This window comes from Vipera berus, assembly GCF_964194415.1.
Source record: "Vipera berus genome assembly, chromosome: 5".
Taxonomy (NCBI): Eukaryota; Metazoa; Chordata; class Lepidosauria; order Squamata; family Viperidae; genus Vipera; species Vipera berus.
The window spans coordinates 36,541,923-36,569,748 of NC_138207.1; the positions used below are offsets into that span (position 1 = coordinate 36,541,923).

At 35.7% G+C, this 27,826-nt stretch overlaps 2 protein-coding genes across 3 annotated transcripts; one reads left to right on the plus strand and one right to left on the minus strand.

Annotated features, from left to right (window-relative positions):
- The first annotated feature begins 473 nt into the window (after nt 1-473).
- COPB2 (COPI coat complex subunit beta 2) lies at nt 474-20,050 on the plus strand. Of its 2 annotated transcripts, XM_081328826.1 has the most exons (22): nt 474-561; nt 2,292-2,429; nt 2,805-2,891; nt 4,819-4,945; nt 6,653-6,801; nt 7,538-7,684; nt 7,997-8,096; nt 8,921-9,063; nt 9,270-9,469; nt 9,795-9,905; nt 10,288-10,376; nt 10,466-10,572; nt 10,897-11,040; nt 11,527-11,657; nt 12,314-12,521; nt 13,182-13,292; nt 14,175-14,389; nt 15,871-15,963; nt 16,046-16,226; nt 16,315-16,380; nt 17,894-17,983; nt 19,158-20,050. In XM_081328826.1, exons 1-22 carry the CDS (start codon nt 559-561, stop codon nt 19,248-19,250), a joined length of 2,733 nt encoding a protein of 910 aa, XP_081184952.1. In that variant the 5' UTR covers nt 474-558; the 3' UTR covers nt 19,251-20,050. The 2 variants fall into 2 exon arrangements, 1 of the variants encoding a protein (XP_081184952.1); XR_014026580.1 differs by lacking the exons at nt 16,315-16,380; nt 17,894-17,983; nt 19,158-20,050 and having other exon boundaries at nt 15,851-15,963.
- On the minus strand, nt 19,598-26,440 carry MRPS22 (mitochondrial ribosomal protein S22). The gene is made up of 8 exons (XM_081328828.1): nt 26,311-26,440; nt 23,870-24,033; nt 23,622-23,786; nt 22,065-22,211; nt 21,513-21,596; nt 20,737-20,882; nt 20,028-20,136; nt 19,598-19,739 (listed from the first exon to the last, which is right to left on the minus strand). Exons 1-8 carry the CDS (start codon nt 26,426-26,428, stop codon nt 19,638-19,640), a joined length of 1,035 nt encoding a protein of 344 aa, XP_081184954.1. The 5' UTR covers nt 26,429-26,440; the 3' UTR covers nt 19,598-19,637.
- Nucleotides 26,441-27,826: the final 1,386 nt, after the last annotated feature.

The window sequence follows — 27,826 nt, forward strand, 5'->3', positions numbered from 1 at the left end:
ATTTGTATTTATTTTACATAACCAATCATTTCATTTCATTTGCTTATATTAAGAAAAATATGTCAATATAGGAAAATGTAACTCTTTCAATTTGCATTGAACATCCCATAATTGTTAACATTAGGAAAAACATTCATAAAGTCTACAGATTTTTTCTAGCTTGGCTTTAAAAGACAGTTCAGTAAATCTGGATTTATTTTACACAGACACACTACGAACTTTAGTCAGTAAATACGAATGGTATTATAGTATATTTAACAGCTTCTTCTTCTAAATGCTCACAGGGGGACAGAAATTAGCTCCATACGATAGAGAATGTCAAAACAGACTATCCAAGTGGAGTAAGCTCCTCTTCACTTTTTTTTATCTCTATCCTTTTTTTAAATCTCCAAATCTCTGCTCAGGAGGCGCGCCGGAAGAATATTTGCCCGACGTTCTCGTTTGGTTTTTGGCTCTCGCGAGAACAATTGAAGCCGGAAACTCCACGTCGGTGAATTGAGTTGGGAACCGACCTCGGCAAGTTGGGTGGCCTGAGCAGCCGACGCGGGAGCCAGCGCTATGGTAAGCTGGAGCCAGTCGAGGGTCTCAGAAACTTTTAGGGGAGGCTTCTATATAAATAGTAGGCCGAGAGGGGAGAGGAATGTAGCTGGATCAAACAAGGGTCGGGTCAGGAATACGTGTAGAAAAGACTTGGCTTGCTTCCACCTCCATTCATGCAAGAGCCTCAGTGTTGCTCTTCCAAACGGTTGTTTGTGTAGGTTAATCGATGGAAGCTCGGGGGTGTTCTTGAGGCTTGCAATAAGCAGTAATACTGTATCTCTTGGTCCGAACGTACGGCGAGAGAAAATCCGTTTTTGAGGATTTCTCTGCAAAATCTGTTTTCCGTGGGAAAATGGCAACGCTGTTTTAAGTCGATCGGGAGAGGAGAACGCTTGTTGATTCTGAGCTTGATTTATTTCTGCCAATTTGCCTTTGCAGTAGATGCTGATGCATCAAAAGAGGCCCACCTGGGCTCATACGACTTGAAATTTTTCGGTTCTCTTTGTTATGGGTGAAAACATATTCTGAATCCTCTTAGAATTGTCATCTCTGCTCTGAGAGGGTTTAACTGCCAACGACGGCATACCTCCTGGGTCAATCTTTAGTTATCCTACCTGGGAGTTAGCTCATTATCTGTTCCAAATGTTGCTGGGAAAAGGACAGGCCTTAAAGTACATTTTCTGTTATATGTACATAATATGATTATGAATGTTCAACAATGCTGCAATTGTTGCTTTCATTCATGCCCTCTCAGACTGTGTAACTGAGGCTAACCCAACGATCAGTATTGACAGCAGAGAGTTTTCTGTTTCTATTTATTTATTTCCATCCAGATTTTTTCAGTATGGATATGATTGCCTTAATGTACACTTATTAAACCAGGACTAAAAGATAAGTGCTGGTGCCCCATAGCTAACTTGTGAGTTAGGTTACTGGTAAAGTTGCATAATTATTGTAATGATACTCCTTTACTTGTTCAAAACAAAATCTGCATGTTCCAGAGCTGAAGAGATAGAAATGCATGTGCTTTTTGAACAGATGAGAGATGTTTTGTTTTATCACTGAGCAGAATGAAACTGCTAGTTTATTTTAAAACTGAAATATTGTCATGTTTGATCCAGTACCATCAATTCTGATTAGTTCAACCTTTTCAGAGTGTTCCTTTTTTGTTTATTGTATTTCATTTTCAGACACAAGTGAAGGACTAGAAATCTGGAACATTAAAGCATAAAATATTCATGCTTTGTCAATGACCTTTTTCTCTTAATAGTTATGGTTATATTAAAGAGGCATCTCATTTTTTAAAAAAATATTTAAGCTTTTGCCTTCAGTGTGGTTTTAAAGTACTCACAAGTTAGAAGCCTCTTGTTCTATTTGTACAGTTGTATTCCTGTCCATTTCTAGGAGCTGCCCCAAACTATTTTTTTAATATCAGTTCTGTAATTGTTCTGTAGTGCCATAAGTCTTATTTTGATTAATCTACATAGATAGTGAGCTCCTTTTATGTAAAAATGAACGTTTCTGTGGCGTCAGTGGCAATATTTGCTTGCTTGCTTTATTTTATGGTCTGGGGTTCACAAAATGTTTGAGCAACTTCAAACATCACCTGTATGAAAAACTAATCTGGCTCATTGCAGGAAGAATAATGATATATTACATAAATATAACCAAACGTTTATTTTCATTTTATTAATAGTATACGCAGATACTGTTTGTGTTTGATATAGCCTAATATATCTTCCTCTCTTTAGCCTCTCCGACTTGATATAAAGCGGAAACTAACAGCTCGATCTGACCGAGTGAAGAGTGTGGACTTGCATCCCACAGAACCATGGATGTTAGCTAGCCTTTACAATGGCAGTGTTTGTGTTTGGAATCATGAAACACAAGTAAGCCTAATATTAAATATAGTTGGTAACCTTATGAAAATATAATTATTATTATGGAAGTAGATTCATGCAAAAATAATACTCTCCTTGTGTATGTTTTTTTTAAAAAAATCATTGTATGCAATACATTTTTTTAATTAACTCTCATGTCCTCCCATTAAAGGTTTCATTTGTGGTATTAGTATTTTTCCTCTTTGGAGGCATATAGAAAATTTTGAATTATTTTTCCCCCAAAATACCAGGTTTATATAGCATTAGAACAAAATTATTATAAATTTATGATTCTAGCCTTACAATGCTATAACTTACATGACAAACAATAGCCGTTTGAAAAATCTATTTGTGTGAAAATAATTAACATTATTTTATTTTCAGACTCTAGTGAAGACTTTTGAAGTATGTGACTTACCTGTCAGAGCAGCTAAATTTGTGGCAAGAAAGAACTGGGTTGTTACAGGAGCTGTAAGTTGTTCATTTGTGTCATATATATTTCTGAAAGTCTATTGAGATACACTATAGTTTACTTAAGTTAGAGATCCTGAAGTTCAAATTTAACTGTGATAACTTTTTATGTCCAATCATACTTTATATCCACAGTTAAACATTTAAAATATATGTTCTCATCTTTATATGGAAATTTAGGATTCTTACCGGTAGTTTGCCTGCACTTCTGGATTTTCCCCAAATTAACTGTTGACCAGGTTTTGTTTTAATATCAGAATGAGAATGGCTTCTTTGACAATCTATATCAGGGGTGTCAAACTCCCGGCCCACGGGCTGGTTTCATCATAGCGAAGCTGTGCCCACTGCATTGCCGGCAATGCAAAAAGAGTCATGTTACATCGCGACATATCACGTGACATGACAATATTGACACCTGTGATCTAAGCTGTTTAACATGTCTTTTGTTTATAAAATGTAGTTCAATATTTTTTATTATTTCTAGTGTGTTAATATCCCTAAAAAGGGGAAAATAGAAGAGGCAAATGAAAAAAAACTGTATTACAGTGTAACAAGTTATTTGATTAGGTTTTTAAGCACATCATTATAAAACTTGGTCACAGAATAATATTAATTTAACTTTCCACAATATTGATGGACATCAATTCATAAACATAATACAATGTAATAACGATATAATCAAACATCAGACATTTGGATGGAAAAGTACATGTTTCTAGCCTCTAAAGTCATCACAACATTCCTTGTATTTTTATTTATGAAACAGTCAAGGGGGTAGCATATATTGTTGTCTTATTCTCTGTTTGCTGTTGAATGCTTCATTAAACATTTAGTCATTCATCAAATTTATATGACCTTCCATCTCAGAAAAAAGTGACTCAATTACCGTGCATGCTTTTGTTATATGTCACTGATATATTAGCGATCAACTTGCAATTACATATTTACTCAGAAATCCCTTCATTCAAAAGTTTTCATTTTATCATACCCTCTTAATGTGTTATATGCTTTTTTAAAATTCTAGCCTACTGAAGACTTTTTTGTGCCTGGCCTGGGATTTATGTTTTATTATTAGGAATGCTTTTTGTTCTGTTTATTTATCTATTTATTAGAGTGTTTTAGTCTGGTCTGTCTGTCTGATTTGACATTTTCATGGAGGCACAATGGTTCAACAGTTACAGATACTGAGCCTGTCAGCTGGAAAGTGACGGGGTGAGCGCCTGTGACTTGCTTCAGCTCTTGCTCTTGCCCACCTAGTAGTTCAAAAGCATGCAAATACAAGTAGATAAATAGTTACCACTTTAATGGGGAGGTAACTGCATTCCGTGTGGCCTATAGTCATGCTGGCCACATGACCACAGAAAGGTTCTTTGGACAATGCTGGCTCCCTCAGCTAAGAAACGGAGAGGAGCACGGCCCTTAGAGTTGGATACAGCTGCACTGACAAAACTCTTATCTTTTACCTTTTATGTTTTTTAAAAAAATTCTGGACTCTGCTCAATTTGTTAGCTTGCCCATTGGAGTTGAGCAGCTAAAAAATACAAATCAAATTATTTTTTCAGTATTTCAATAGTCCTGCTTTTTTATACATTTCATATGTTGCTACACACACCAGTAAGGTTTCATAATACTTTTTCTCCATTACAAGTATCTTCCACATCACCTCCTCTTAATGTGCACATTTCATTCACTCTGTTATCAATTTTATAACTTTTATACATAAATTATTTACTTTTGCTGACTGCAGTAACTGTACTCCAGTTTCTTTCACTCCTCTCATTTTCTTCAGTTTCCATTTTCTCCCAGATTCCACTCTTGATATAACTGCATCATCCTTCTATTCTGCACTCATTTTTTTTCAGTTGTTCATCATAACAGTTGAATCAGTGATGCTTTTACTTATTCATTTGATTTTGTTTTCCCACAGGATGATATGCAAATTAAAGTTTTCAACTATAATACCTTGGAAAGAGTACATATGTTTGAAGCACACTCAGATTATATTCGCTGCATTGCTGTGCATCCTACACAGCCCTTTATTCTAACTAGCAGTGGTAAGTATATCAAGATCCGCCCCAAGGCCTCTCGTTTGTGGAGTTCCTCGGGTCGGTTCTCTCTCCCCTCCTGTTCAACATCTATATGAAGCCGCTGGGCGAGATCATTCGTGGTTTCGGGGTGCAGTATCATCAGTATGCTGATGATACCCAACTTTTTTTCTCCACCCCGAACCAACCCAGTGATGCCCTCGCGGTGATGTCCCGTTGCCTGGAGGCGGTCCGGGTCTAGATGGGGAGAAACAGGCTTCGTCTCAATCCTGCCAAGACTGAGTGGCTGTGCATACCAGCATCTCGGGTTAACCAATTTATTCCATCGTTAACGATGGGGGTGGGGTGTTACCCCCCGTTGATAGGGCTCGCAACTTGGGCGTCCTCCTGGATTCACGGCTCAGTTTTGAAGATCACATAGGAGCCGTGACCAGAGGGGCTTTTGCCCAGGTTCGCTTGGTGCGCCAGTTGCGACCTTATCTGGACCGAGATTCCCTACACACAGTCACTCATGCACTCGTGACCTCCCGGTTAGACTACTGCGACGCTCTCTACATGGGGCTGCCCTTGAGGACCACTCAAAGGCTTCAGCTGGTGCAGAATGCAGCCGTGCGAGTTGTGATGGGGGTTTCCCGATACTCCCATGTAACACCTCTACTCCGCGAGCTGCATTGGCTTCCGGTTGCCCTCCGGGTGAGATTCAAGGTGCTGGTGATGACCTATAAAGCCCTAAATGGCTTGGGTTCGGGATATTTGAGGGAACACCTGCTGCCGGCATCAAGTTCCCTTCATCCTGTGCGCTCCCACAGGGAGGGCCTTCTCAGGGTGCCACTGGTAAAAGACTGCCGGCGGATAATACCCAGGGGGAGGGCCTTCTCTGTGGGTGCGCCTGCCCTTTGGAACCAGCTGCCTGTGGAGCTTAGGACTGCCCCCGACCTTCGCTCATTTCGCCGGGACCTGAAGACTTGGCTCTTTGAGCTTTCCGGCCCAGGCTGAGAGTTTTAATTGGGGTTTTTATATTTCTATTCCAGGGATTGAATTTAATCATTTTTAATTGTTTTTTAATTTTTGTATTGATGTTTTAAACACCTTGTAATCCGCCCTGAGTCCTATGGGAAAAGGGCAGTATATAAATCTAATAAAATCTAAATCTAAATCTACTTTCTTGGCAGTCCCAAAGGTGCTTTTTCTAGAGGCAACTGGACTTTCTTGTTTTTCTTTGAAGACATTTTACTTCTCATCCAACAACCTTCTTCAGAGCTTGAAGAAGCTTCTTGGATGAGAAGCAAAACATCTTCAAAGTAAAACAACAAAATGCAGTTTCCTCTATTGGGATAACCATGACTTGGATGACTGAGAATCTCCATAGACACTTTCTTGGCAGTTTTCTTTACATTCACTAAGGTCAAAACCTCTTTTTCTGAAGGTTGAAGCATGATTTTGTAATTGAATAACTCAATACAGTTCCATCAAAACTACAGAATGCCAGTATTTATAGTTGGATACTTGATGTATTGTCTGGCTTTCCTCCCTTTTGTCAAGTAGATTTTCTAAATTTATTTTAAATTTTATACACACACACACACGCACACACGCAGAGACCACTTAGTTGCTAAGTTAAATTTTTCATTCTAGTAAAAATGTGCAATTTTTGTAAAGCGGGTAATAGTAGTGATAGAAAAATTTGCAATGATTTATGTTCTTTTTCTCCCGTAGATGACATGCTTATTAAACTATGGGATTGGGATAAAAAATGGGCCTGTTCTCAAGTGTTTGAAGGGCATACTCATTATGTAATGCAGATTGTCATAAATCCCAAGGACAATAACCAGTTTGCTAGTACCTCTCTGGATAGAACAATCAAGGTATAATATATGAATAATGATTTTTTCTTTGGAAATAGTAACTACTATTACTTGGAAAGTCAGAATTATTAATTTACAATAAAATAAATGCATTGCTTTGTAAATGCTTAACTACTTCTGTAGCAGAACTGACAACTACCAGATTTGAAACATTGATTCATACCAATGTTTATGCTGTCATATACAAAAACCTAGTTAAACTAATATATATTGCTTAGATTTCATATTGAATTTACAGAAGTTGATTATCAGTAATACACATCCTCTTGGTTACTTTTTAGTATGTTTAATGCATTAATACTTTTCATTGGTATGAAGTTTTTGCTTTAATTAGCTACTGCTTGGGGGTTCGAGGTATGGATTGTGAAAATTCGATATGGTAGCCAAGATTAGCTTCTCTTGATGCAGAAAGACTTAAGAAAAACTTCTTTTGTGAATGCCTTTTCTTGCATAAGCTTGAAGTTATTTCAGCAAGTTCATAATTTATTCAATTTTAGTGTTTATTTAGAAAACTGAAGAAACTTCTAATATAGTAAGATTTTAAATTCTTCTTAGAATGATCTATTTTTCCTTTCTGATTTAATTTTACCCACAGGAATTTGAGCAGAATATTATAAACTTAATGTAGCTGAAGGTTTCAAAATCACTGTTTGTATCAACTTTATTAACTGGTGGTGGTACATGTACTATGCCTACTGTGTTTTTTTAAGAATCTGTAATTTCATCTTTTTGCAAGGTGTGGCAGCTTGGCTCTTCTTCACCCAACTTTACTTTAGAAGGGCACGAGAAAGGTGTAAATAGTATTGATTATTACAGTGGAGGTGATAAGCCTTACCTAATTTCAGGAGCAGATGATCGCCTTGTTAAAATCTGGGATTATCAGGTATATCATATTATTTCTAAACCATTTGGGGGTGATAGAAAATAGCTGGACATGCTGGGTTTTTTAACTGAAAACTGGATTTATGGTTATGTTTTGTTATTTAGCTGAAGATTATTGTTGGAGAATGCTAAACATGTTTCTGAAAACTGTCATTGTATTATTTAAGAGTCATTGAGGGTTGGGCAGCATATAACCTTAGTAAATTATTAATATAGATATTATTTTAACTGTGCAACTGAAACTTGTGATGATAATCCATGCTGATTCAATGCAACTGAATCTTTATCAATTATTTTCTTTTTTTTCTTCTAGAATAAAACTTGTGTGCAAATTCTGGAGGGACATGCACAGAATGTTTCTTGTGTCAGTTTTCACCCTGAGCTTCCTATTATCATCACTGGCTCTGAAGATGGTAATCTAGATATACATTTATGAAACTAATTAACATTTTGTTTAGAGTATTAGATTATTCACTCCACTGCCATATTTTATAACAGTAACAAATTGAAATGTCTTATCACAATCATACTGTGCACATTTTTTTGCTTTAAGGTTATGAATTATTCAAATCCAGATTTCATTGGAATATTCCTGATTTGGTTGTAAAAGAAACCTAATAATAAATCAGTATAGGTTTATTTATGGTGTCTATTATGAATTATTGTTAATGCTTCTTTCTTCTAAACATTACTTATAAAAAACCTTTTTATGCACATAGGCCTATATTAATTATAAACAATAGATTTCCCGGGGGGGGGGGGTATTAACATTTGACTTATAACTATGTTAAGTTCAGGAAAGATCGAAAAGACTAATTCCTGTAGAACTGGTTCTGTGAAGAGCTTTCCATAAAAGATTTTTAAGAAATGCTTAAACATTGTTGAATAAATGCATGAATCAATAAATGGGTTTTGTCCATTTCCATGAGATTAGTTTAGATTGTGATTATTTAACAGTAACAATTCCTTTTAAAATAAATACTTAGGAAATATAATTCCTTATTAAACACTTCTGAGACTTTTAAAAAATATTTAAATATTTTATTAGTGGTTTATTAGTGATTAGTCATTTTACTGATTATTATCTATGTTTCTGTATATAAGCCATTTCAGGAAACCATAGATTTTTGTTCTTGTTGAAAGTGTTTAAATAATATTCTATATAATAGTTATGTTGATCATAGATCAAAATTATTTTTCTTCTTGTTCCCTCCCATTTTTTTTTAAATAAATACAGGAACTGTTCGCATCTGGCATTCAAGTACTTATCGGCTGGAAAGTACTTTGAATTATGGCATGGAACGCGTATGGTGTGTTGCAAGCCTAAGAGGATCAAACAATGTGGCCCTTGGATATGATGAGGGTAGCATCATTGTCAAAGTATGTTTGTCTTATAAAACCTATAACTGATATCCACCAAGCTGAATGATTGCATATTTTTCATAACTGAGAAACAGACACTAACTGAGCATTTGGGATTGGTGATTTTTATTACTTTTTGTAAATGTCATAGATGTAAGCAAATTGCTTTGGAGAAATGTATAGGATGTTTTATTCTATTTTCATTTTAATTTTGTCCTTACTAGCTTGGTCGGGAAGAGCCAGCCATGTCAATGGATGCAAATGGAAAGATTATTTGGGCCAAGCATTCAGAAATTCAGCAAGCTAATCTCAAAGCAATGGGAGATACAGAAATCAAAGATGGGGAGAGGCTGCCTCTTGCTGTGAAAGATATGGGCAGCTGTGAAATATATCCTCAAACTATTCAGCATAATCCAAATGGACGGTAAGGTTCATTTTTCAGAAGGTTTTGGGGAAAAGGTTTGTCTTAAATTATATGTAGAGCCAAAAGCATTTTAGGAATATACTACATGGAACTCTGTTACTCTGAATTACATCATCACTGCCAAGCCAGTTTGATTGACATTGATAAGAAATAATTTTACTTTACTTTTTCACAGTTCTGTTTGAGTGTACCCAGTACGTCGTGCATACAAGACTTGTACCCTACCACTGTTGTTTTATATATATTTTTATAATACCTTTTTTGAGTCTTACAGACAAACCATTTTTATATGGTTTACTAATGCTGTTATGTTTCTGTTTTTCAGATTTGTAGTAGTATGTGGGGATGGTGAATACATCATTTATACTGCTATGGCACTGAGAAACAAGAGCTTTGGCTCTGCTCAGGAGTTTGCATGGGCACATGATTCTTCTGAGTAAGTAAAGTAATCCCAGTAAGAGTTTTGTGTATTATATTATGTGGCACATGAAACACCTCAGTTAGAAAGTATAATGTGTATCTGAAACAACTACTACTATTTCTCAAATAAGTGTGAAACATATGTGAAAAATGTTAAAAAATAAATTGTAATATTCAAACATTTTAATAATGGTTGGATATTCTAATTTTGGGAAGGCATGCATGGCTGATGGGTTATACATAATCCATGTCTCACTTATTTCATTTGAACCCTGGAAAACATGAATAACTTAATGATGTGTTTGAGCAAACCATAGGCATTCTGGGTACCTATTGTTGCCTGCTTCTTATTATATGTGTTGGCATGTTGAAGTTATATTGAATTCTTTTATGTGCAGGTATGCAATCAGAGAAAGCAATAGCAGTGTCAAGATATTTAAAAACTTCAAAGAGAAGAAATCCTTTAAACCTGATTTTGGAGCAGAAGGCATGTTATGCATATAATGCTTAGCATTCTATTTAATTATATGGAGCATTTTCTAGAAAAACACTAATTCTTATTTCCTTTTGATACAGGTATATATGGTGGTTTCTTATTGGGTGTCCGATCTGTCAATGGTTTGGCATTTTATGACTGGGAAAATACAGAACTGATACGCAGAATTGAAATACAGCCCAAACATGTAAGTTGTTATTTCAACTGAATCTCATTCATTATCTAAGAATCTCCTAGATTTTAGAACATTGGTGAAAACCTATTTATTTGATGAAGCCATGGAGGCTGGGTTGTTATAAGTATCCTTCCAGATGAATTGGTCTTATTCTAATGAATGTGATTCTTGATTTTTATATGCAGTTATAATGCACGGCATGTTTGAAGAAAATTCTTTAAATTTAATAAATAACAGTATTAGTACTTACTGATTTTTTTAAAGTTTTTCTTCAAATGCAGAATATTCAGCTCAATATACTTTTCACAACCCATGGCTTCTGTTGTTTCGATTTAGATTTTCTGGTCTGACTCTGGTGAACTTGTCTGCATAGCTACAGAAGAATCATTCTTCATTCTGAAATACCTTTCTGAAAAAGTTGCAACCGCACAAGATACTCATGAGGGAGTCACTGAAGATGGCATTGAAGATGCCTTTGAGGTATTGGTACAGTGGGATCTGATCCCTTGTCAGTACATGTTGTATTTGTATAGATGTATTTTCCTGATTAAATAAGTGAATGGGTAAATCAATATACTTGTGAATTTCTGCTTCATAATAAGATATAAAACTATATGGGTAGCAAATGTTCATCTTTGCTTATTATGTCACTGTTTTAGCAGAATACTCTTCAATTTGGCAAATTCGTATTTTAATTTCACTTCAGAGCTCATGAAATAATGCATTAATTTGCCAATATGGCTAAACCTCTGCTTATTATGTCACTTATTATATATCATCTTTGCTTATTATGTCACTGTTTTAGCAGAATACTCTTCAATTTGGCAAATTCGTATTTTAATTTCACTTCAGAGCTCATGAAATAATGCATTAATTTGCCAATATGGCTAAACCTCTGCTTAATGAATCATTTTGCTGAATCTATTGGGATATTACAGAGTGTAAACTCTTTACCTCTTCCACTAGGTCCTTGGTGAAATTCAAGAGATTGTGAAAACAGGACTTTGGGTGGGAGATTGTTTTATTTATACAAGCTCTGTGAACAGGCTGAACTATTACGTTGGAGGAGAAATTGTCACTATTGCACACTTGGACCGGTAAGCATTCTGTAGATCATAAGATATAATTTTTGTTGATGTAAAGTCATTCTGCTATTGTGCCTTCTATCCATTCTTAATGGACAGCCATATGGTCCTTAGGGTGATTTCCAGATTGAAATAATGTCAAGAAAACTGCAGTTCTCTAGTCTTGATGGAGAGAAGAGAAATGTTGATAGTGAGGTGGTGGAGTCTTAGTAGACTCTAGTAAAGGTGTTGATGATGGGAAGATTCCATAATCCTAACTCTTTATTGTTCATTCACTGTAATGCAGAAGACTCAATATTTTACACAATTTTTCCCCGGTATGTATTTTTTTAAGGAAAAGGAATAATTCTGGATATTTATGATTACAGCAAGTTGCTTTTTAATTGGTTACTTGGAAGAAACTTTTCCACTATTGTCAGTGCCTCAGTATATTTATTATGTTTTGATAGTTCCTCATTGTTCTCGGTGGCTGTGCAAAACATTGCTTCATAACAGACTAAGAAGTGGTATTTAGACTTAGTCATAATTAGAACATGCTTGCTGATGCAATTGGCCTATTTACATTAGATAAATAACTATTCTAATCTTTCTTATTTCTCAGATTCAACTATTTGAAACTTTACATCTGTACTAACATACTTTCCTCTGTCTTTTTTCATTTCTTAAAGAACAATGTATTTATTAGGGTATATCCCCAAAGACAACCGGCTTTACCTTGGTGACAAAGAATTAAATATAGTGAGTTATTCCTTACTAGTCTCAGTGCTAGAATATCAGACTGCAGTCATGAGGAGAGACTTCAGTATGGCCGACAAAGTTCTCCCTACAATTCCAAAGGAACAGAGGATCAGAGTTGCACACTTCCTCGAGAAGCAGGTAAAATCGTTTGCCCTAGTCTTTCAAGTCTTAGTTGTAGTGGAATTTTATGTTGTGAACAACCAGAGGTTTTGTTTAAAATTAAGATGTCCCAATATTCTTTGCTTTTGAGGATGAGGAAGGAGCAATTATGAACTCAGAAAATATTAGATATATTAATTACCAAGGAGAAAACCACACTCCTACCAACACTGTCAGGACACGTAAATAATGAAATGTCTACAAGCAAACAGGCAAATGCAAAGAGCATCAGGGACTCCATTGTGCATTAATAAGGCAACAGTGTTATCAGAAAGGACAGGACATTTTCAACCCTTATATGTAATACCTGGCTGTAAAATAGGTATAATCAGGCTATTTTATTCCTTACTTTTTGAAAAGTGAACTGTACTTCGGCAATTTACAGTTAGAGTTTGTTGACACCACCTTGGTATGCTTGGCGTACTAGAAATTAAGGGGAGGAGGGGGACTAACATGCAGCCTGTATTGAGCAGTCTTGTTTAATGTGCTAGCACTGCACAGCTGCAAAATGGAAACTATATAGCAATTAACATTTAACACTTAAATATTTGAAACTATAACAGCGATCAGGGTAAAGGACACTTTTCTACTGTATAGGATGTTAAGAAAACTCTGTCACTAACAAGTTGCTGTGTTTAGGGTTTCAAGCAGCAAGCACTTGCCGTATCAACAGACCCTGAACATCGTTTTGAGCTTGCTCTTCAGCTTGGTGAGCTTAAGATTGCATATCAACTTGCGTTGGAAGCAGAGGTATGTTGGTGTCATCTTAAAAATATCGTAGAAGTACCCCATCTTCTGGAACAGAATCCTCCACAATATTAGATTGGCCCAATTCCATTTGCTTTTTGGGAAGCAATGGAGAATGGGTGTCTGGAGTAAAGATCATTGTCATTGTTTCCTCTGTGAGAAGATGTCTTCCTCAGAAGAGAAGAGACTTCCTCAGAGTCTCAGTAATTTACTGTACATTTTGAATTTTGTTTTTATTCTTATTACTGAACTGTTCAGAGTCTATCATAACTGGAATTGCATATAAGCCTCTTAACAAAATAAATGTTTATAAGAATCAGCACAAGAACTGACTTGTGCAAAAGAAATAGAATTTTGAGTGCCTAGGAATAGAATGAATTCCACGTACAGTATCTTTGCCAAGGTTGAACTGAATTTAAAAATCATTCTTGTCCAAATTATTGATCATCATGAAGGGTCCAAATGAGTTACATGTTTTCTTGAAACATTTTAAAAGGACACATATTTATTGTCTGTTATTTTGAAAAATTATGCATAATACAGTAGATTCTTCTGAGATGGGAAATGGTCATGGTTTAGCTAGCTCAAAATCTTCGTAAGTTCTTACTGAGAGTTTATGGTTTAGTGACCATAACCTGAACATTGAATTGTCTAGGAATAACTTTAAAAATTAAACACATACCGCTCTTTGGAAAATGCATATTCATAGCTTTCATATTATAAAAAGTTTCATAATATTTTTTCTTAAATTTGATCTTTTTAATTATTATACAAAAGGGAAGGTGTAACGAAATTAAAAATATCAGCCGTAGGAGAACCAAATGATTTTCAAAACCATTTAGCATGTATGATGCTCAAAAAGATGAAAATATTTTGTTTCTATAGTCTGAGCAAAAGTGGAAGCAGCTAGCTGAACTTGCTATCACTAAGTGCCAGTTTGGCCTTGCCCAAGAATGCCTGCATCACGCACAAGACTATGGTGGCTTACTGCTTTTAGCCACAGCTTCAGGAAATACTAATATGGTGAACAAGCTAGCTGAAGCAGCAGAAAAAGATGGCAAGAACAATGTAGCATTTATGAGCTACTTTCTGCAAGGAGAGTAAGTATCAAACATTATGTCATATTCAGTAGCGTTTTCCAAGTATCCTCAAAAAATAAACATTAGTATTTAGAAAATACACAAAAATCTCTCTTTTTCCCCTCTAAACCTATGCAACCATAATCTTGTTGGTTCTCTAGAGAAAGGGTGAAAATGTTAAGACAGCTGTTCTCAGTGGCCGGCAATTGGGTGTTCTTAACCTTAAAATAAGGGACGTGGTGGCTCAGTGGGTTAGGACGCTGAGCTTGTCGAGCAGAAGGTCGGCAGTTTGGCGGGTCGAATCCCGAGTGCCGCGTAGCAGAGTGAGCGCCTGTTACGCGTCCCAGCTTCTGCCAACCTAGCAGTTCGAAAGCACGTAAAAAATGCAAGTAGAAAAATAGGGACCACTCCGGTGGGAAGGTAACAGTGTTCCGTGCGCCTTTGGTGTCTAGTCAAGCCGGCCACATGACCACGGAGATGTCCTCGGACAAGTGCTGGCTCTTCGGCTTTGAAACGGAGATGAGCACCGGCCCCTAGAGTCGGAAACGACTAGCACGCATGTGCGGGGGAACCTTTACCTTTACCTAACCTTAAAATAGCTTACTTTAGCACATGAGTAAACGGACAACTCACTCAATGAAAGACTGAAACAAGGTTACTAAAACATACACCCCATGACTATTTAAAGTTTGGGAAAACCTGACACAAATATTAATGTAACCATAGTATTTGTCTTTCAACTTGGCCAGCAATTTTGTTTATTTTTTTTTATTTTTCAGTTTCACATTCTAAATTTCTATAGTTTCCAAATCTGGATAGGTAGATTTTATACCCACAAGAGCTACCTTTTCTTTAACTTTAGACTTTAACAAAGTCTGATCTTTGCGGGATTACTTCACAACAACAAGATGCCACAGAGAAGCAGCAACTTCTAGTCCAGTGTTTCTTAAATGTTTTCTCTCAGGAACTCCCACCACTTTTAAAAATTATGGAGGACCCTATGTTGTCGGTTATATTTATTGATATTTTATCATGTTAAAAATTAAATTGACGCAGTTCTGAGTCACTTGATAGTATTTTAATATTCCATTATTTTTCTACATAGGCACTCATATTAAGAAACACGGTTCTAGTCAATGCTCACTTTCTTAGAAGTGTTAGACCAGGAGTTTCTGTCTCCGTGTTCTAATAGGTCAGGCTTATACAGATCATAGGTGGCAGTGCTGCAAGTATCAAGGTGCTAAAGCCTAAAGTACTTAATAAATTAAACCTGCACTTTAAATTGTACCAGGAACTGAATTTGAAATAGGTACAGGCAGGCAATATTATTGTTACATGCACCCAATGTCAATAACCCATACTGAAACAATGATAAATAGGTTTCTTTTGATGATATCACAGATTTTTGCAGTGCTATAGAAATATTGTAGGCACACTTTTCATACTTTGTTATATTACTAATTTGTCCTTTTTTTAAAAAAGGAAGTTCTGTTTCATTGTAGGCTTGACCATTGTCTTGAACTTTTGATTAAAACTGGACGATTGCCAGAAGCAGCTTTCTTAGCACGAACATATTTGCCAGGCCAAGTTTCAAGGTAACTGAGCAGTGAAATTGGTGTTACATAGTATAAATATTTTGTTCAAAACTGAGCTGCTTGCATTGGTAATCTGTTTCAGAGTTGTAAAACTATGGAGAGAAAATCTTTCTAAAATCAATCAGAAAGCAGCTGAATCCCTAGCTGACCCCACAGAATATGAAAATTTGTTCCCTGGATTGAAGGAGGCATTTGTTGCTGAAGAATACATAAAAAAATCCCAAACCTTATCACGGCCAGCCAGTGAATACCCTCTAGTTACTGTAAGTTGATGCAAGTTACCAACAATTTTAGCAATCTTGAGAATCAGTAAAGTTCTGCTTATGCATTATTAATTTTTGTTGTTGTTAGCCAAATGAAGAAAGAAATATCTTAGAAGAAGCCAAAGATTTCACACTGGAAAACAAAGTATCAGAGGTCAGTATTAATAAATCTGAGGATATCACACCTTTTAGAGAGCACCAAGGAAAGCAGGGCTGGACAAATTGCCCTCCCCTCCAAAAAAGGCTTTTAAGATAAATATTTTGTGAAGCTTTGTATGATTTCCAAATCCTTTTGCAGTTATCATTCTACTTTTTCCAGTAGGAAAAACAAAGATTGTGAGAGAAAAAAATATAGAAAAAAAACCATGAGTGTTCTCGCCCCTTTTTAGTATGGTCCCCAGGATTGCATCACTCTGCAGAAAATAATGCCAATCCTGATACAAATAAATTCTTTAGCATTTCAAAGCACACTGTATTTTTAGGGGTTTATACAGATGATTCCATTTATACAGCATTGTAGAAAGCAGTAGATTGTATTTGATAAGCAAGTGTGCATTCTTCATTTATTTTCCTCAGAATTGTTTTAGTTTGAAGTATTTTGGCTATTCAGATCAACTAGGTATTCAGAATGATAAATTCTTAGTCCAATATTGATTACTTAATGTGAAGATTTTAAAGGTTCTGGTATAAAAAAATATAATCATTAGACTGCTCTCTGGAAAAAATCAGGTTTTAATACATTTCTGGAGGCCATAAAAAGCAGGCTAAAGGAGCCTAAACTCAGTGCAAAATGTATTTCACAACATGAATACTATCAATGAAAAACAATTATCTTTTAGCTACAGCTTGAAAGTTTTGTATATTTAAAAATAAAGTATTTGATATTGGACTATAAAGGTACTAATGTCCTTTCCCATTAATAGTTTTTTTAAAAAAAGATTCCAAAGAGCCAATAAGAGTTGGAGGAGACGTTTTCCACTAGACTAATTTCTTATCCTGTCTCAGCCATACCCAACTACTTAGAAAAGAACAGAACTGCTGTGACAATGTCTTCGTTTATCATAGATGGTCCAGGCACAAACCTCCCCTATACAGGTCACAACAGTGGTCATCTATAAGAATAACCAATGCTGTGTTCATCCCATATAGATTGAAAAGCATCTAGATAATGATTGTAGTTGCCATAATTATGCAATTGATGTAAATTGGCTGGATAATGTAACACTGAGCCAGTTTGGTATAGTGGTTAAGGTACTGGCATAAAAACCAGGAGACAGAATTCTAATCCCTCCTTAGGTGTGAATCCCAGTCGGGTGGCTTTAGGCCATTTACTCTCAAGCCAACCCAACTCACAGGGTTGTTGTGGGGAAAATAGGAAGAGAAAGGAATATTAATAGGTTCACTGATTTGGTAATTAGGGCGGGATAAATCTTTAAAAAAGTAATAACACAAATTGTTCAGATTACTTTAGAAATAACAGAAGGTGAAATTCAAAGTAAAATTTTATTTTGTGCTTCTGAAGTACACTGAATGGATGGTCTAAAAAATTGGGGTTTCGCTGAAAGTTCAGTTTATGTTAGAACAGAATGGCTATGGTACAGATAAGCACAAGTATACATTATTTCTTCATTATATGGGGGGGGTCGGTTTCATTTTTTTATCATAAGGAATCAGAAGACGAACCAGTGCCATCTCCCAGACCTGTAGTAGAGCCTCCAGTTGCTGGAAAGGTTCCAGTTGAGATCAAAGATGAAAAGGTAAATTTACTATACTAGAAAGAAAGGAATTAGAAGTTTGGAAGTTCTAATCCTACTACACTTCTGTAATTTCCTTCTTTCAAGTTACTGTGATAGTGTCAAAATTAAATGTTTTGTAAGCTATGCAGAGCCAAGTCAGTATAAATTGACTGCTAGCCAGTAAACTTTTTAATATAAGTTGTCCCTCTATTTAGAACACTAATACATCAGGTTTTTTTAACATTTTCTAAAATACTAATTAACTGCCTTCAAAGAGCAGTGGTAACTAAGATAAACAATATTTTTGAATACAGGCTAACTTTATTGTGTTCAAATGTGAGCTCTAGCATGTAGCTGCAATCATTGACTTGTCCTAGCATAACATCTTCTCTTACATTTTAAGTACTATCTTCCTCATTAATGGTTTTAATCAGCTTTAGGTATGAAACTAAGAAAGTATATATTGTTTTTTAATTTGTGTTTTTTCTAATATATTTATTTTCCAATTTGTTCCTAAGAAACTATTTTAATATGGTTAATCGTATCTGTCAACTGATTAATGAATTTCAGCATTGATCCAGCATAGTAAAAAGCTTCAGTAATTGTAGTTTAAAATATTAGGACTAAAATGGCTTTATTATCTTACAATTGATCACGAATTATTTTTTGTATGCCAAGCATGATAAAAGACTTTTTTTACAAGCTTTTTACTTATTATCATCTGTTCTACATATTGCTACACTGTTGATTTAATTCTGATATTCTGTGGATCATAGCAATCCTAATCCCTTCCACCTATTTATATAACTATATAACTAATTGTGTCTGTTGAATAAGGACTGTATACTTTTTCTAACAAGTTAGAAGTTTCCTGTTCATTTTGTCTTAAGAGTGGTGCTAGCTGCCGATGTATATTAACAATCAAGATAGATTATAACCCTTGATTTATAAACCACTGTTCAAAAAATATAAGAGCTATACACAATTCATGGCTTTTCCTTGCAAGATAGCTCTGTTGTGAAGAATTTGGCTTGATTTAAATTTGAATTTAATTACAAATAAGATCAATGGCCATATAAGATAGTAGCGCTGTCAATAAGACAATTCATCTTTAGGATCATGACAAAATAATGGGTCTACTTTTTTGCTAATAAGATATCAGATTTTTTCCCCAACTACTTTTTTCTTGTTTTAGGTTTTACTGGACCTGGATGTAGATCTGGATAACTTGGAATTGGAAGATATTGATACCACCGATATTTTTCTGGATGAAGAAATGTCTGACTGAACTTTTAAACTGATGTGCATTCTCACACCTAGTTATGCTTGACAATGTAGTCTTGTTGAAAAGTGACTCTTTTTATATTTAAGATGGAAAATAAATAGGGACAGTATTTTACAGTACAGATAGAGATTTCTCCATTGTAATGTAGGCTTCCTTAGATAAAGTAGCAAGCTCGCATCACATGATCAAACAATTCTCCAATAAATGTCTTGGATTCCCTCAGTCTCTGGTGTATGAAGGTTTGATTTAAAAGAAAAATGAAAAAGTAGGCATACTAGGAAATTGTGGAATAATTAATTTTATCATACATGGTATAAAAATGTTCTTTTAGAGCTTTATGTACATTTTTCCTCCTTTTTCATACATTAGACATTAAATGATTTTATTGATCTAATCACTTTGTGAAGCTGCAGACTTAGGTGAAGGTGCTTGATAAGCCTGTAGGATAAGTTCAATGTAGCCGGCTCTTGATGTTTCTGCCTTTGCAAATGCCTGTAAAAAAATTAAAATGATAATCAGGTATCCCATATAATTTTGAAAATAACATTCTGGACTCTTATACTAAAGCAATTGGTAAATTTGTGTGGCTAAACTTCTAAAGGAATTGACAGCTAATATGGTGAAAAAAATTACACAAGTTTAAAAACAAATTCTGAATATGAATAAACTGCTTTTATTTCAACAGCCACTAGGATGATGCAAAGTTGTGACTCCCAGCTGATGCTGATATATGCATTTTCTATAGTCAACTTTTTTACATTCACAAAATGTATATTATACCTTAATTAAATCTATCCCTTGGATATCTTGTTCTTGTGCCTCTCTTGCTGATTCACAATCAGGATGGAGCATATGGTGTAGGGTAATTAAATTTACAGCATCTTCAAGCCTGAAATTCAGAAGTTCATTTGTAACAACTCCTAAATACTTTCACATATTTAATTTGAACATTCAGATTATTAAGAATGCAGGAGGTGGCTTAATGTTACTAGCTGATAGCGAAAGAAATACTGATGAAAATAAGCCACTACTATGTAGGACATAAACTTTTATTCAAAAACTGAGCTTCTCTGTAACTTCAGCAATCCACTGTTTTTGCAACAATTAATACATAAGATAAATCAGGCAATTATTTATGAAATACTTGTAACAGTAGCAAGAAAAACTTGAACTGAATTCTGAAATACACTTTTCATACAAACAAAAATATGCTCTCAACTGAAATTCAACTCCTAGGGATTATACAGAAATCAGATTTCCAGCAGCTGAATATAAGAGACTGCCAATGTCAACCAAAAGAAAAAACTTCACAGTCTAGCCCAGAGCAGTGGAATTTCTTGGGGAACTTCCAAAAAGTACTAATCATCTTAGCTTTCAATCTGAATAGATATCATGGATAAACATGGCTCACTTTAAATACAATATTGCCAAGTGAAACAGTTTAGTGAATTCCTTTCATACAGAAATATTGGCTTACCAAAGTACTTACAAATTTCTTTGGACCATGTCTAGTAGCAATCCTTCTGTTTTCTTTATATTTACAAGGTACCAGACCATCCCACCAAAATATTTCGTTGAACGCAGGAGATCGTACTTTCCATGTTTATCAATATCCTCGTATGTCTCGTGATGAATCTGTTCAGATAAGCATATTTAAAAATCATAATGCATTTCCAGAAATGTACAATAGGGAAATTTAGCCCACTTTTTAGAATATATATAATCCTGCAGTACTGCAATGTGACCTGTGCCCTCATCTTAGTCCATGAATGAGCTGATTGAACAAATGCCATCAAAATAAATATACCGTATGATGCACTTACTGAAAATATTGAACTCATGTCTTTCTGAGCAGTGATTGCAAAGCATACTTCAAGAGGTCACTAATAACCACAGGTATAGCAAATGAATTGCAGGCCACTTACATGTTTTGTAATGTAAGTGATCATAAGTCTACCACAGGGGTTCCTAAGGGTTTTGCCAACACACTGCCTTTTAGTGCAATCTTAATATGCACACCTCTCCTATTAACCACCAAAACGAACACAAATGTTTCTACATCGTCTAAGAGTTTCTTGGACTCTCACAGGATAGAAGCAAAATACAAAAAAATAGTGAAGCCACATTAATAAGGTTTAAATGAAGTTCAAATCCACTACAAATACAAATAGTGCTGAAAAGTTCCCAAATTTTCTTTTACTTTACAGTATTTTGGAAAGCAGTTCCTAAGTTCCATCTCTCCATTGAGCAATATTGATAACTCACTCTGATATAATTAGCTGAATCTGGCTCAAACTGCATAAGACAGCGATCAAGGAATTCTTCATGACGGTCCTGAAGAAACATAGTCTAAAACAAGAAATATTGTACAAAAATGAAAGGTAGCACTTCATGTCAAAAACTTTGATTTAAATTTTCTACAAAGCAGTTAGGAGAAAACCCACTTCTGCAGTAAGATTCCAGGAATAAAAGCTATTCAGGTGTGTAAATCAAGTGTTCAAATGAAGGTAAACAGTCCCAGTTCCACCAACTGGAACTGAGAACCATTAGTATTCCTGTATTAATACTATATACCAGTAGTTTAATGTCAACTTACTAATCAAAACCTTAAATTGACAACTTATTTTTAGTCCAGTTAAACTAGAATATAAGACTGAGGGATATTCATACTCACTTGCTAAATTTAACAAGCTGGAATTAGGTGCCTAATAATTTAAAAGATAATGCTAGGCAATTGTCCCCAAATAACAGGTATCTGATAAGCCAACTGAGTCGCCCTAAAGACTATGAGAGGAAAATTAATGTTCCTGTATTTACCATTGCACAATTTTTATTGCTGAATATAGATGAAGGGACAATTTTACGGCCTTGTTTTGGGAAGTAGATCTGTATCATCCTGTCTCTTTCCTCCCAGGTGGCCTTGCGTAATACTCCATTTGTTTCTCGAACTACAATGAATCGTTCCTGAAATTGAAAAATAAAACATAAGTAAGCTACAATTTTATCATGGTGGCATTAATTCTTTTCATTTTAAAGTAGACAAGAATTAGTATAAATTTTAAACATCAACTGGCTTTTGAGAAATTCCAAGCAGCTATTTGAATGGGTAACATTCAATGGGTATCCATGATACAGCCAGTCATAGCACTCACTTGAAATACCCCAATGTTATTTCAATGGGAAAATTTAGAAACTAACTTGCTGGCTCAATTGTTCTATAATAACTGATTTTTGTCTTTACAAAAACAGTGATAAATAAGATAGTGACAAATTGGAAAATTAGGCACTGAGGTCTCGCATAGAATTCAGTAGCCGTTTCTCTTGTCAGCAAACATTATTACAGATAGTCCCTGCCTTACAATTCGTTTAGTGATTGTTCAAAGTTACAACAGCACTGGAAAAAGTGACATGACCATTTTTCACACTTAACGACCATGACCATGGTAATGTGATCAGAATTCAGATGCTTGGCAACTGACTCAAATTTATTTAGATTTAGATTTAGATTTTAGTGGGATATTGTTATTGGTACTTTGTTTGTAGTTATGTTAAAGGGGAGTTAAAGCACATTATGAATTTGGTTAATTGTATATTATGCATAATTTTTATTTAGAATATGATTATTGTAACTATAATCCTGTATTTAGCTCTGGGAAGTGGGGGGGAAGTGGGCGGGTTTGGGGTGGGGGGGATTTGGGGATATATTGTAAAACTTTGTCTTTGTAAAACTCTTTAATAAAAAAAAAATTATGACAGTTGCAGTGTCCCAGGGTCACGTGACACCTTTTATGACCTTACAAGCAAAGTCAATAGGGAAGCCTGATTCACTTAACAACCATGTTACTAACTGTAACAACTTCAGTGATTCACTTAACAACGGTGGCAAGAGAGATAAAGTAGGACAAAACTCATGTCTCACTTAGCAACAGAAACTTTGGGATCAATTGTGGCCGTGACACAAGGACTACTTGTAGTCTATTTTAAAACTAACTGTACAAGAGATAGTCTTGTAATGCAAAGATGAATTCTAAATATTCATTATGCATACATTTGATTTCTTCTAAAATCTTGCCAAGAAAAAACAGACAATTCGGGTCTGGGGGAAAAAAAACTAAAGAACTAATCTAAAGTATGGCTCAGCCGAAGTCAATCTTATATTCTATGGGAATACAGTGTCACAAAGCGGCATGCTTTGAAAAACTTTGATTTTTCATAAACCCATGAGTGATATGAAAAGCCTCAGTCACTGAAATTAGTCCTTAAAATAAGCTATTAAGCTACTGCTCTGTGTACAGCACCGCCTATCAGTGAATCAGAAAATAGGATTAAGCCATACATTTCAGAGTTATTACCATAGGTATCTAAAAGACTTACACTGTGTGGGACATCATATGTTAAATCAGTAAATACATATTTATAGGGCTCAAATCCATCAATTATCTTGTCCTCAGCTAAAACATCATCAATTGGTTCCCGTTCATTCAGTACAGGAGGCATTTTGAGATATTCTTTAGCCTTCTTAAGAGCTTGTGCTGAAGCCTAAGGGGGAAAAAAATAATGTAAATAATTACACATACAAATCAACACATCTTCTATTTATGGTCATAGAACAGTTGAAATACCTCTTCCAGCTGGGATTCTGTCATGACCTTGTATACAGGGGGTGTTAGCTCTTGTTTTCTTGCTTTGAAAATCTTCTGCAAATCTATCCCTGTCATCTTGGAGAGTAAGCTCTGAACTTTTTCATCCCTGAAACAAGGCTTTGGAACATCTGTTTTGGTTTCTTCTGTAAAACAAGTAGTTCACAAAAAATACACAAATGCTAGAACACAACAGCAAAACATATCATTAAAAAATAAACTTTTAAAAGTTTATCAACTGTTAGCTAAAACTCTATATGCAACTGGGGATAAGCACAAATAAATACAAAGTAATTATATTATAAGTTATTTATAGATGGAGGAATCATACTGTAGGTAAAAGGCAAGAAGCTATGGGGACAAACAGAAATGTATGGTTTGCAGGGTTCATTCTGGAAAGGCAGGATGAGATGCAGACACTTCATATTGCTTAATTTGTATTTTCCATCTCACTAATCCCAAGAAAGGAAAAATAAATGCATTATTTCCAATTCTCTCCCATTCTAGTGTTATCCTGGGAGACAAAGTATACTCTGGCAAAGCCTCTCTTTTTTCCTTTTCCATCAAACGGACTAGCTATTGGGGTAGACTTTTTTATCCACCGCAGATGACACTATATAATCTATGGTTCTTAAGAGTGCTTTCCCAAAGTATAAGACAGATGCTGGCTTGAAAGTTGCAGCTCCCTCATAGCTGAACGGCACAAAGATTTCATATTTCAAAGATCTAAGTTAATTCTATACAGCAAATAAATAGTATGAAAAGGATTTCATACAGATTTTTAATCTTGATTAAAGAGGTGTTGGAGTCCAGGATACTATTAACAAAGTAATTTTCCCCTGAATATATCCAAACAGACATGAATAAAAATGACTTACAGATTTAAAAACAGTAAAAATAAAGTAAATCACTATATGTGATTGTTACTCATAATTTGTCAGTAGCTACAGAATACTATCCTACTTTATCTTATACAGGTAGTCCTCAACTTACAACCATTTAGTAACTGTTCAAAGTTACAACGGTATTGAAAAATGTGACTTACAATAGATCTTTGCTCTTATAACTGTCACAGCATCACCAAGATCATATGATAAAATTCAAGCACTTGGTAGAATCCAAGAGTCATTTGGTCATCATTTGCAACCTTCCCAGCCAGCTTCCAACAAGCAAAGATAATGGGGGAAGTCAGATTCACTTAATGACCAAATGATTAACAACTGCAGTGTTTCACAGTGATTTGCTTAACTATGGCAAAAAGGTTATAAAATCAGGTACAATTTACTTAACAACTGCCTTGCTTAGCAGAAATACAGGACCCAATTGTAATTGTAAGTCAAGAATTATATGTAAAGCAAAAGAAACATGTCTTAGGGAACTACATTCTGATCTGACTTCAGGCTCATGGACTCTAAAGGCAAACTGCTCAGAATCATACTGATGACTAGATGACCATAACATTTTCAAATGACAGCATGCATGAAAGCATCAGTGTAGACATGGCAATATATACACATTTCATGAATAAATTCTAATACTAAAAGATCATTTTTAGACCTTAGGTTTATTGTCCTTTTACACTATACTTTAGATAGTCTACTTGAGCAAAATAGCATTTTTTTCCTGAGATTTCAGTTAAGCCTTCTCTTTTAGTTCGAGATCCATAAGAGCCACAAAAAATAAAAAATAAAATAACAGTATATATTATGATGGATAAACATAGACTGGGTAAGCAGCTTCCTGTCTTCACTGTTAGTTTTTACATTTTTACATCCTACTATCATGAAGTCGTATGTTCCAATAAAAACCACAAAAATATTTCCCATTGATATTAATTGAACTGCCAAAATAGCAATGAGATCAAAAAGAATAAACCCAATGAAGTGAAACTTGATCCCATTGAGATGAATAAGGCTTTAAGGCATATTGGTCTTGAAAGAAATCGTTTCAGCTTTGACAAATGAACATTTTCTCCAGTCTGACGCCTTCCGAGGGTCTTGTGCTTCAATTCCTGTAACCTAGGACTACCATATTTGAGCTACTAAAATATGCCATCTAACGACAATTCAGATTTTTGCTGCTTAAATAGGATCGCTCCAGATGATTTCCAGTAAGCTGATAGCAAAGTTATGGGTGCCTAAACTGAGCAACCAGATGGGATTGCAAAAATCTGGACGGTCAACAATGACAGCAAAGTTTATTGTATCTCTTTGCTGCTACTTAATGGTCTTTTGGATCTCGCAGCCTGAATCTGGTAGCGCATGAAATCCAATAGTTCGAGCAGAGAGAAAAGGAGGGTTTAACGCAACCATCGTTTGTTCGTATCCTTTCAATGAGGTTGCTCCCGTCGGAATACTCTCCCCTACTCCGCCATCCCTACATCTGAGGAACGGTCACTACCTAATGCCCCCGCCAAAACTAACCTGCACGGGGCCCTTCGCAAAACTCCCTCCATCCCCACGAGGCCCTTAGTAGACACCTTGGAAGCAACAAAGCCACCCTCCCGCTTCTAACGCAGCCGGCTACTCCAAGCGAAGCCATGCTAGATTGACCCGGAATGGCTCCAGTAACTCATTCCGGAGAAAACGCAATGTGTCCTGGGAAACGTAGTCTGAAATGAATCGCTCGGCAGACCTTTAACCCGCCTCTGCGGCCGTCTTCCGCAATCTGAGCGAAAATGATCCTGGAGGCTCACGTTAATTAGTCCGAAATGAATGTCGAATTACTTTGCTGGACCAAAGAAACAAATAAAATAGTCGGAGAATTTAAGTAACATTCAGTACGGTATTTCTGCAACGCGCTATGCCATGGGGTGCCCAGTCGGTTTCCTGAACAAACTGCGGTTTGTAAACCGTACTGTGTTCTCCACAACTCCCTAAGCAAAAAAATTACTGTGTTAGGAGAATTTATTTTAAAAAAATATAAGAGATAAAATGGAAGATAATCGATTTGGCCCATTCTGCTTCAAAATACAAGACAGAAAATATTGCCTCTTGTCCCCATAATATATATTTCGTACAAAAACGAAGCCAAAATATTTGTGTTTCTGATATTGCAGTTCTAAATGGAAAGTATGGAAAGAGGATGGCAAACAGCCTTGCTGCTTAATCCTCCTTCTGCAGAGGTAGTGGTGGTGATGACATTGCAAGACAAGGGACACAAATCAGAAAAATGGAAGTAGATAATGGAATTAAGAATTCTGTCTCTAGATCAAATTGCAACTTCAAAGGGAGAATTTTAGTTACTTCTCACAGTGCAGAGAGCCATATTATGAGGCATAAGTAAGTCAAATCGTTATGTGTCCTCAGATAGGATTCATTTGCTGTGCTAATGTTTAAGTATAATTAATGGATGTTGTTGCTTGATTGACAAGACGAGGCAAGTAAGTTCAGCAAGAATCATTCTTTATTTGGTTGCAGGAACTGAACTGAGAAACAGGGCTGCGAATGCAGCTATTTATACCCTGGCCTCTAGATGGAGGCCAATAGGTTTAAAGCAACCTATTGCCGCCCTAGAAGCAGCCAATGGCGGCGCTGGAGGCGGGTTGTCTGAGGAGCTGGGAGCCGTTAGCCAGCTTCCCTGCTTAAACAACCTTCCAGCAATTAACCCCATGTGATACTCTTCAGTAAGACAAAACCCAATACATTACACCCCTCCCCCCTAGAATGTACACACATTATAACAATGAAAGGAATGATTGCAGCAATTACAAGTTTTACAAGGATACAAGAGAAGTATGCAGAAGTACACCCTTTCCATTTGCTAATACAGAGGCTCTCCTGGCTAGCAGCAATTCGATGACACAGCTCAGTTATTTTGGAAGAAAATCTTGTAAATACGCAGGAGGCCTGCGAACCCTCGTGGAACGCCTGGGAGAGCCGGGCACTCCCCGGTCTACCAGCTTGCCTGCCGGGCTGGGTTGACCAGGGTCCATAAGTT